Consider the following 10,831-nt stretch of genomic DNA (forward strand, 5'->3'; position numbering starts at 1 on the left):
TCTCACCCTTCTCCCCCCCCCCCCCCCCCACACAGGCACACATACAAACTCACTCTCCTGCTGGTAATAGCCCATCCCTCTTTGAAACCTCTCTTTATAATGCGCATGATAATCAAGGTGGGTCATTTCCAGCACTAATCCAGGTTTTCTCACCCCCCCCCCCCCCCGCTGTTGAAGGGGGAGGGAGATTGCGGAGTTGCCTTGTGGTTGGGGTTGCCTGGGGCTTGTTTTGTGGGGGTGGAGAAACTGCTGGATTTTTGCATTTCAAAGGTGGTAACTCTACTCGTGGTTGCTTGGGATGATGAAGGAAAAGCCACAACTGACAGATCAAATATAAAACATTTTCAAAAAGTGCCCGGATAGTGGGTGTTGCCGTTTTGGGGCACCAATCCTGCAACACCTTGGGCTAATGTTCCAGGGCGCTGAGCATCTCCAGCTCCCACTGACTGATATTCAGCCCGAACGTTCCCCTTCTTAATTTCCTCCTATCACCCTCTGGGTACTCCCTGTATACTGTGCTCAATAATCCCTTTCCTTCCTTGGGGTTTACACCCTTCAGATACGAGCAGCATTTCCTCATGCCCACCCACCCCACTTTAGCCATCCTTCCTTAGCCCAGTTCTAAGTATTGAACCACATTTCCAGTCTTTCCTCAGAAACCAGACCCCCTCCAGCCTCCTGATTAATTTTGTTTCTCTTCTCAGAGCTCCCTCCAATTCTTTACTATCTTTCCAGTACCGAGGGGCTCTGGCCTGAACACAATACTCCACATGCTGTGAGGTAGGGAGCTGTCTTCTCCCTGTCTGGTGACACACAGCCCAGTATTGCATTCGTGCCTTACTGCACTGCCAGCTCATATCTAGCATAGTCACCCCGAGGGAGCACCTGGGAGGCTGTAATCTTGAAAGAGCCCAAGGGCTGATAATGTTAGCTAGCAGCTAGCAGCATGTTAGCCAGAAGCTCGCCTTTGAGAGGAAGGATGATGCAGTGGTTGAGGGTGCCACTTGGGAGATCTAGGTCTAGTTTTCTGCTCTGCCACAGATTTCCTTAGGCTTGGTCTAAACTACAGTTAGGCGGACGTAAGGCATCTTATGTCAACCTAACTCTCATCAGCGTCTACGCTACAGCGTTGTTCCCGCTGATGTCCGTTGCCCACTACATTGACCTAATAACGCCCCCTCCATGAGAGGCGTAGTGCTTAGGTCGATGTCGTTAGGGTGACGCCATGTCTGTGGAGATACTGTGTTACTTACATTGCCTGCTGGCTGCCAGCCCTGCGTGGGGCTCACAGCGGTAGCCCAGCCACCCTAGGGCTGACAGCCTGACCCACACATCCCTGGGCCAGGGGCTCCAGTGTCCCACAATACTCCACCCAGTTAAGTTGGTGGAAGTGCTCCTGGGGAGGACATGTACCACCGACGTGGGGGGCATTGTGTGGATATGAACCACTACAGTAATTACTGTGGTGGCAGTACGTTGACCTAACTTAGGTTGACTTAATTTTTTTGGTGTAGAAAAGGCCTTAGTCACATAGTCTCTCTGCGCCTCAGTTTCCCATCTATACAGTAGGGATAATAGCACAGCCCCATCCTCACAGGGATTTTATGAGGATAAATAGACTAGTAATGCCAGAGTTGAGTGTTAGACCTCACTTTGCTTGCCCAGCCAGGCTATGGAATTGCTGAGCAGCAAGAATTAGGAGATGGATTCTGGCCAGATGCAATGGGAGGACCTATTAAAATCTAGCAGTTTAGAAGGGAGCATGCAAGCAACAATAAACAATGTGGCTTCCTAAGAGACTCCTAGTGCCCCAGAGGGGGGCAAGGAGGCCATGGCCTCTCTCCGCATGTAGAGTCCAAAATGACATGGGCCTTCTTTGCTGCCACATCACGGCTCAAACTCTATTTATCTTAGGTACTTTTATGGCCCCCCTTACTGGAGCATCTGAGCACTGCACACTCTTTAGCTAGTCATTTTCTAAAGTGGTAGATTTTAATCCTTCCACCCAGTGTAGCCTCCTCACTAGATTTCTTAATGCCCCAGTCTGCCATCCTGAAAGCTCATATCCTTGTGCTGCCCTGCTCCCTCCTCTAATTCCTTGCAGGTGCACATGGTCACTCTTTCTCAGCTAGCTCCCCTCTCGTTCTGAGTCATTTCTGTCACCTGTCAGTAAAAAACCAGCCCCGGGAATGGCTTTTCCTCTGGCTATAGTAACTACTTGCTGTGTCATTTTATGAGTTCCACTGCTAACAAACGGGTACCCAGGCAACCCCCAAACCAACAAGCCCTGATATGATGACCTAGGGGCTATTAAGCCCCTGTTCCTTCCAACACAGTTAAAGGTGTACAAACTCTAATGAGCCCCTGGTTTTTAAATAGTGAGACTGTAGCTAAGTCAGCTATTTCCCCTTTGTATGTCCATGTCTACCCTTGTGGCTAGTTGTATTTGTATTCTGAGCAGCTTGCCTACAGGGCCTCATGGGAGTAGAGTGCCTACAGGCCATACATACATAGCAACACCTACAGCAGCCTAGTGCAGTGAGCTGGAAGGCTAGCCAGATCAGTTATCCCTGCAGAGTTGGGGATCCTATCTAGACCATAAAGCATTGTGGCCTGGTTACAGGAAGACCGCCATGTTCCCAGCCTGGGGGATAGAGTAAGCTGCTGCAGCTACTAACCATGTCATGTACACACAAAAGATGTTCTGAGCCAGCCCTGTCACTAGCTGGTTATAAATGCATTTGGAAGTGGCGGTGTAGACAGGCCCCAAGTTGATGTAATGTGTGTTAAGAAATCAGGATGAAGGGATGTTACGGCAGTTTAGACTTCACTCCTCTGCATTGGACTCGCATCTGAATTGGCACAATGAATTGAGGGTCAGCATCTTGCAGAATTAGGCCCTGTGTTCTAGGCACAGCGATTCCTAGGCAGCTTCTCCTTGCTACCAAGGGACAAAAACAACTCTCAGAGCCACCACTAATAAATTGGTTAGTCTCTAAGGTGCCACAAGTACTCCTTTTCTTTTTGCAAATACAGACTAACACGGCTGTTACTCTGAAACCTACAGAAATATTGTGTTTGAAAACATTTCTCCTTTTGCCTGAAGCTCTGCTGGCAAAAGCAAAGCCAAGCCCGTGCTGCAGCTCATGCATGAAGCTTTATTCTCTGGGTTCTTGTTAATGCTCCCATGAGATGTGCTGCTAACACCCTGTGCAAGAACTAAACTCTGAACAGGGGTTTAGTCTTGCAAGCTGGAAATCACTGAATTGAATGAACATGCTGAGTAAGTCCAGCATTACATTTCTCCAATCATGGCCTTTATTTTCATTCAACCTCAAATCAACATTTCTATGAAAGGTACAAAATAGTCATTGCTACATTACAAACAAAATTAGTTTCTCCTTTCATACAGAATATTTACAGGAGAACAGAAAATAGCCATTTTAAGAACAGCAGCTGCATTTACTGGTTGCTGGATCTTTGCAGACACAGCCCTTGGCACAATTATTGCATCCAGCTGGGCAACAGGAGCAACAACCTGAAAAGATAAAAATCAAGACAAGATTATTGGAGATGCCAGACGAAAAAACAAAAAACAAACAAACAAAAAAAAAAAACCACAAAAAACAACAACCCTCCCCTGTAAGAATTTAAGGAAGTTCAACGTGGACAAGACAAGGAGCAAAACCATGCTGTGAACTATACTTTATAAAATATTAAAACATCTCAGTTGTACTGTTAATACATATTCCTCACAAAGACCACATAAAAGTCAAGATTGGACAATCCTGGGTCATTTCCCACCTTAATATAGGTCAGCATCCTTGATCTGACCCAATGGTTTTGTTAAGAACACTCAGCATATGAAAAAAACAACTAGTTGGCATTGGAAAGTACAGAAGTTTTTACAAATTATACTTATGGAAAGGACACTGATTCCACCTTTCAGGCCCACACTTCAAAAATAAGTATACAGTTTAACAATAGATGCCCTGCTTCAGCAAAGCACCTGCTTATCTTAAAGCATAAGCTTAAATCCATCCCCAGTCAGCAAAGCACTTGCAGCCTGATCCCAAGATCCCACTGAAATGAAAGGGAAGACTCATCTTCCCTTTGATGGGCTTTGCAGCAGGCCCATAAAGCACAGCCCTAACTCCCACAGACTAAAAGTTGAGCACAGGCTTAATTGTTTTGTTAGATCAAGGCCAGAAATTCTAGCTTCTATATTCCAGCCTCCATACTTCTGCCATGGAAGCCAGTCACAAAACCCTCATTCATCTCAGTCTCAGCAAGGCAGGCAACTGCTTGGTTGACAAAACATTTTTTGGGGGGGGGGGGGGGGAATACTCACTCTTTTTGCAAGAGGTGCACCTGCAATTCTTGCATTTGCAGGAGTCAGCACAGGTACAGGAGCCACCTGGTAGATAAAGGGGGTGGGGGAAAAATGAGTATCACAGCTGGACTAAAATCAAGAGGACAATGGGGGGGGGGGGGCGGGCAAGGGGAGAATTTTATCACCAGCATGAAAAAATCCTCAACAGAGAAAGTCAATAGACAGACCATGGACCAAACCCCCAGGTGTTTTTTAAAACACACCACAAAAAGTCTTATTAGCTTGTTATCATTATATTCTTTTCTCCTGAGTCTGGACCTTGACCAAGAAATTTGGACCTTGACAACAAATAATTGATTACCCCCGATCAACAAGTTTCATCTCAGTCAATTGCTTCCCATTGCCCTGCTAAGTACAAATTACCTCTAGGTTATCCCTTGGTTTGAATCTGTCTTGTTACCTGGATCTCACAAAATTCACTGCAAAATCTTTTCTCCACTCCATGGGGATATATTGGAAAGTAACCTAAAAATGGATCCCCCCCCCCCGCTGGAAAAGGATATTTACAAGCCAGCCCGGGGCGCGAAGGTAAAAGCAAGTGACATTTGAACCAGGGAGTTTGGTTTGCAGGATCCAGTTGCAGAGATTTCACAGCGGCCCCGAAGGGAGAGGCCAGAGCCGCTCCCGGGCGCGTCGATCCTTCCCTTGCAAGGAGCATGGCTGTTTCCCAGCGAGGGGGAAGCAGAGCCCCATAACCCCCCCGCCCAGCAGCTTGGAGCAGGGTCTGTGCGTCTCCGCAGCGGGGAGGAGTCACTCACCGGTAGCACAAAGACAGTCCTGGGGATCCATGGCTCGCGGGCGCGGCTCAGTCACACGGAGGAGGCGAGGCCAGGCGAGGTTTGGAGGGGAGCTGCCCGCCGCCTCCTATTTATCCCGGCGGAGGCGTGGGAGCGGGCGCAAAACCCCCGCCCCCGCCAGCCCTGCACACGGGCCCCGAAGCAGCGAGCGGAGCTGGGGGCTGCTGGCGGCTCCTATCACCGCACAGCGCTGCGTGCAAACCCGGCCGTGCCGAGTGCATCGCACAGGGCTCGGGGGTGCCCCCGCACAGAGCTGCGTGCAAAGCCTTCCGGAGCGCATTGCGCGGTGCTAGCCCCGCACACACCAGGGCGCCGTGTGCAAACTGTAAACATCCCTCCCCCCGCCCCCACTGCATTGCGCAGTGCTAGCCCCGCACACATCAGGGCGCCGTGTGCAAACTGTAAACATCCCTCCCCCCGTCCTCCCCCCCAGTGCATGGCGCAGTGCTAGCCCCGCACACACCAGGGCGCCGCGTGCAAACTGTAAACATCCCTCCCCACTGCATTGCCTGGTGCTAGGCCCGCACAGACCCGGGCGCGGTGTGGAAACGCCTGCGTCCCGAGTGCAATACACAGACCAGGACGCTGAGTGGCAGCCTGCTCTCCCCGAGCGCATTGTGGGGCGCTGTCCCCCGCCCAGGCCCCGGCGCTGAGTGCAGACGCCTCGGCAGTGCGGTGCACGGTGCGATTCCCGCATAGACCCACCCAGGGCGCTGAGTGCAACCCCTGGCCCCCTCCCCGAGTGCGGTGCAGGGTGCGATTCCTGCATAGACCCACCCAGGGCGCTGAGTGCGACCCCCGGCCTCCTCCCCTGCCCGAGTGCGGTGCACGGTGCGATTCCTGCATAGACCCACCCAGGGCGCTGAGTGCGACCCCCGGCCCCCTCCCCGAGTGCGGTGCAAGGTGCGATTCCCGCGTAGACCCCAGGGCGCTGAGTGGAACCCCCGGCCCCCTCCCCGAGTGCGGTGCACGGTGCGATTCCTGCATAGACCCACCCAGGGCGCTGAGTGCGACCCCCGGCCCCCTCCCCTGCCCGAGTGCGGTGCACGGTGCGATTCCTGCATAGACCCACCCAGGGCGCTGAGTGCGACCCCCGGCCCCCTCCCCGAGTGCGGTGCACGGTGCGATTCCCGCGTAGACCCCAGGGCGCTGAGTGCGACGAGTATCCTGAGTGTGATGGTTATTTCGTTTCCCTAATCGGGACCGTGGCACTGGAGGGCCTGGGGGGCAGCTGTTCCAATAGGACGCACCGATCAGGGCCAGCTCTGCGGCTCACACAGGCGCTGGGAATAGAGGTGCTGGGGGGCTGCCACACCCCCTGGCTTGAAGTGGTTTCAATCCTGTGCAGGGTTTACAATGCGTTCAGTGGCTTTCAGCCCCCTGATTTCGTGCTGGCCGAAGCTGTGTCTGTGCTAGGAAATGGGTCCGTTTGGGATCACCTCACCTGGCCTGCCTACGGGCTGTAACACAGCCCAGCATCTCCACAGGACTGTGTTCTGGGGGCCTGTCCCCCTGGCCTGAACCCTGCGCCTTGCATGCTGGGGGGGGCCAGGAGGAGAACAGAGTGGCCACACGCATTCTGCTTTGGCTCTTTGCAGCACCTTTCTGGCCCCTGTATGCCACACGGTGGTCGCCATTGGAAAGTGCTGGTGGCAGCAGGGATCAGGGGTTTTCACCGTCGTGTCATCTCACGCTCCCACAGGGTGACATGGCAGGGAGGTGAAAACACCAGGGTCCCGTTTGCACTGCAGCGGCCAGTGTTGCCTCCCTGGTGGTGAATTATGGCGACCAGGCGTGCTAGTGAGCAATGAAGCCCCCTCCCCCTTCACTGTGGCACTGTGAGCGAAAGGGTGCAAAACGACCCTTTTTAGTTGGGGTTACATTAAAAATGGCTGGAGTTTGAAAACTGATATGGGCTTAGTCCTCAGTGAGGGTTTAGAAAGGAATACGGTCAGCAGCCCATGCTCGGTCCAAGATTTAGGGAGGCGCTGTGTGGTGACACTAGCTGAGGTTACTTAGCTTGGAAGCTAGAGAGAACTTCAGTAGCTGTTTGTGTCCAGGAACCTCAACAAAGAATCCCTTTTATAATCATCACACCTGAATCCTGCTTCTTCCTTACTGTGAGAAACACTCCAAAGGAAGAAGAAAAGGAGGACTTGTGGCACCTTAGAGACTAACCAATTTATTTGAGCATAGCTTATGCTCAAATAAATTGGTTAGTCTCTAAGGTGCCACAAGTCCTCCTTTTCTTTTTGCGAATACAGACTAACATGGCTGTTACTCTGAAACTCCAAGGAAGATGCCTCTTCTCTAGGCTGGACTACAGGAGCCTGTTGGGTTGTTGGTTGGATACCAGCTAAGGGCAGAGCAAGTGTATCTAATGAGAACCTCCTGCAGCTGGAAGACATCCATGCAAATAGCAAAACTCAAGATCCACTGAGGCTGGAACAACAAAGCTTGGAGTGAGGATAAATAAGATGAATCAGAGAAAGGTTCTCCAGAGAATAAATGAGACTGAGTATAGTGGAGGAGTGGCATATTGTACTGAGTGAGTGCTTTTCGCGCTGACCTACATAGAGGTGTTTATGGAGTCCTGCACATGAGACTGCTGACACATGGCACAGGCTGACGGTGGCATCATGTGATGAGGGGGGAGATGAGCACTGGGTTACAGTTCTGTAATTACAGAGTAAATGGCTCCTGCACAGTTGCACAACTCCAGCCCACTTCCCAATTGTGAGTCGGGTCGGTAGGGGTAAGGTCACATATATGGGATGTGCTGGAGTGCTCCTACTTCTATCCGTGGATGGCTGTGCATCCGCCCATGAGAAGTGTTCACACAAGGCAGAACAGCACAAGAAGTAGAGAGTTGTGACTGGGGAATATGGGAGAAATACACCTTAAGAACGGCCAGACCAAAAGGTCCATCTAGCCCAGTATCCTGTCTTCCGACAGTGGCCAGTGCCAGGTGCCCCAGAGGGAATGAACAGAACAGGTAATTATCAAGTGATCCATCCCATCTCCCATTCCCAGCTTCTGGCAAACAGAGGCTAGGGCCCCCATCCCTGCCCCTCCTGGCTAATAGCCATTGATGGACCTATCCTCCATGAACTTATCTAGTTCTTTTTTGAACCCTGTTACAGTCTTGGCCTTCACAACGTCCTCTGGCAAAGACTTCCACAGGTTGACTGTGCGTTGTATGAAGAAATACTTCCTTTTGTTCGTTTTAAACCTGCTGCCTATACAAGATCATTGGGACCCCATTATGGCTCAAATAGTTCAGCTCTATATCGCTGCTTGTGATAGATGACCGTGATGAGGGAGCATGATAGCAGGTACTCAGAATGGACAGAGGTATACACGCTAGCCTCTGCCAGGTACATATTATACTCTGAGCATAATCCCACTTTATCACAATTATTGCTTTGCATAGGGCCTGATCCTTCAAGTGCTTTCAGCTCGCCACTGATGCAAGCAGGAGTTCAGGATGCCTAGCAGCCTCCAGATTGTCTCTGGGCTGGTGTGGCGAAGTCCTACTGGGACTAGTCTACATGGAAAGTAAAGCAAGCAAGAGGGAAAAGATAACAGTGATTCTTACAAGTAACATAACCAGAATGCTGATAAAGAATGCCTTTATCAGCATTTGTCCTATGCACAACTTTCATTGACTGCAATGGGAGTTTTACCCAAGTAGACCTTTAAAGCCTCAGGAGTTAACAGAGTTGCAGTGAGCACTTGTAATTAGGAGCTTGCCTTTGGCAGGGGGGGAATTTTGTCAGAGGAAGGGCTACAGGATGTGACCTTAACAGTGCTAGAAAAAACATTTAAAGAAGGAAAATTACCCCACTTTGAATGGTAGGTTTTAATACCTAACAGAAATCTAAAGTGTCTTGCTACTAAGGAGGGGAGCAGTTATTTGTTTTGAAAGAGCTGGGAAATACAGGCCATTGAGTTTTATGTACAAGCTATTTTGCATCTTGTATGCTGTTTTGCAGGGGACTTCTTGTGTGCAAGGTGGGGAGGAGTACAACAGGTGAGAGACGTGCTGTCCAAGAATAAAGTGACCAGCAAGAGATTTTAAGGTACATATATACATGTAATTTTATTGCTTTAAGTAGCTTAAGCTCACATCGCAAATACTAACCGTATTTGGAGAAATATACAAAAAGCACAATAAGGTTATTTTCATGTCACCAAATATACAGATCATTGTCAGGAAGGGAAGTTGCATACATTATTTGCAGCAGCTGCATTTGGTGGAAGGTTGTCCTTTGCAGATACATCCTTGGGCACACTTGACGCATCCAGGTGGGCAACAGGAACAACAGCCTGACAAGGAGTAAAAGAAAACAACCCCACAGTGTCAGAATTGGTCCACGCCGAACAGTGACCCTACCCTGGAGTGGTGTGTGTGGCAGGCTGAGACAGACCAAATAAGCCTCCACAGCTATGGCTACATAAGAACCCCTATGGGAGTTTTGCATTGAGGGTAAATGATAACCTAACCATATTCTGACACTTGGAGACCCCAATCCCATAGTTCTTATTCAAGCCAGACTCCCATTGATTTCAGTGGGAATTTTATCTAAACAAGGGCTACAGAGTTGAGCCCTTAACTGTTGTATTCACGGGGGGAAATCATGTGGAGCAATAGGGTGAAATCACGGCTATTTCTGCCTTCTGTTCCTCTTCCCATGTATGCCTTAACCCCTTCTCAATTCTTTTCTCACCATCTCCAGGTTAGTCTATTCACCCCCCACCTTCCTATTCTGGATCCCCATTTTAAAACACCCTCACCTCCTGGGGTGTATTCTGGCTTTCACATCTTCTCCCCAACCCTCTTCTATTTTGCAGGTGCCTTTCAGGTCTACACATACTTTGGTCTTTGCAAGGCAGCAGATGTGGACTAATATTTTGAGCAGTTCATCAGCCCCCCCTCTTTCTGCAGTTCATTGTGGAGGAGGGGAAGGAATTACTAGGACTTGCACTGGAGCATGGAAGGGGCCACAAAGAGGCAGACATGGGTCTCATGTCAGGTTCCCTTGTGAAGCCCCCTCTGTTCTGCAGCTGCTGAAGAGACCAGACTGCAGTGAGAGCTGAATGAATGAACTGGTAGTCTCACAGCGCTCTCTGGTCTGTAACAAATAAAGGAGGAATTTGTTTGATGTTAGTTTAGAAACGTTTCTTGAAAGGGGCTAAATTCATGCCGGGGGGGGGGGGGGGAACCAGTGAAGTTATTCCAGGGACTCATTTGGCTTACTAGATCAATCAGTGGGTTCTGTTAAAAAAAGTTAGGCCTGCACATTTTATATGTACATGGACTGTAAAGATTATAAAATGCTACCCGCTAGATTGGTTACTGAAATCTGTGGAGCTACTCACTTTTTCCGCATGACGTGCATTTACAGTTTGTGCATTTGCAGTTGTTACCACAGGTGCAAGTGCCACCTAAAATGAACAAACAAGGGACAAAATATCCCATGAAGACACATGGGGTAGAAGCCAGACAGCTCTCAAAAGTTATATTCCAACCAGGACCCTACCCATATTTATAAATATCCACATGGTCACACGTGCCAATCAGCCCCAGCATCCAGGGGAACTCAGACAGCACGTCCTATTTCAATGTTTTTGTCTAAGG

The 10,831-nt window shown here is 49.9% G+C and overlaps 1 protein-coding gene and 1 long non-coding RNA gene across 2 annotated transcripts; one reads left to right on the forward strand and one right to left on the reverse strand.

Annotated features, from left to right (window-relative positions):
- Nucleotides 1–3,295: 3,295 nt before the first annotated feature.
- LOC141996485 (metallothionein-like) lies at nt 3,296–5,481 on the reverse strand. Its single transcript, XM_074968537.1, has 3 exons — nt 5,152–5,481; nt 4,352–4,417; nt 3,296–3,538 (listed from the first exon to the last, which is right to left on the reverse strand). The coding sequence occupies exons 1-3, from the start codon at nt 5,180–5,182 to the stop codon at nt 3,444–3,446; spliced, it is 192 nt and encodes a 63-aa protein (XP_074824638.1). The 5' UTR covers nt 5,183–5,481; the 3' UTR covers nt 3,296–3,443.
- A 1,962-nt stretch (nt 5,482–7,443) lies between these two features.
- Nucleotides 7,444–10,340, forward strand: LOC141996790 (uncharacterized). Its single transcript, XR_012641616.1, has 3 exons — nt 7,444–8,567; nt 9,186–9,272; nt 10,045–10,340. It is a non-coding gene; the product is annotated as an uncharacterized LOC141996790 (long non-coding RNA).
- Nucleotides 10,341–10,831: the final 491 nt, after the last annotated feature.

Source organism: Natator depressus, chromosome 12, assembly GCF_965152275.1.
Source record: "Natator depressus isolate rNatDep1 chromosome 12, rNatDep2.hap1, whole genome shotgun sequence".
In the NCBI taxonomy this organism is placed as follows: Eukaryota; Metazoa; Chordata; order Testudines; family Cheloniidae; genus Natator; species Natator depressus.

Coding starts and splice junctions, on each gene's coding strand:
- LOC141996485 (XM_074968537.1), bottom strand. CDS start 5,182: ATGGATCCCCAGGACTGTCTTTGTGCTACCG. Junction 4,418..5,151: donor GGACTGTCTTTGTGCTACCG/GTGAGTGACTCC, acceptor TTTATCTACCAG/GTGGCTCCTGTACCTGTGCT. Junction 3,539..4,351: donor GTGCACCTCTTGCAAAAAGA/GTGAGTATTCCC, acceptor TTATCTTTTCAG/GTTGTTGCTCCTGTTGCCCA.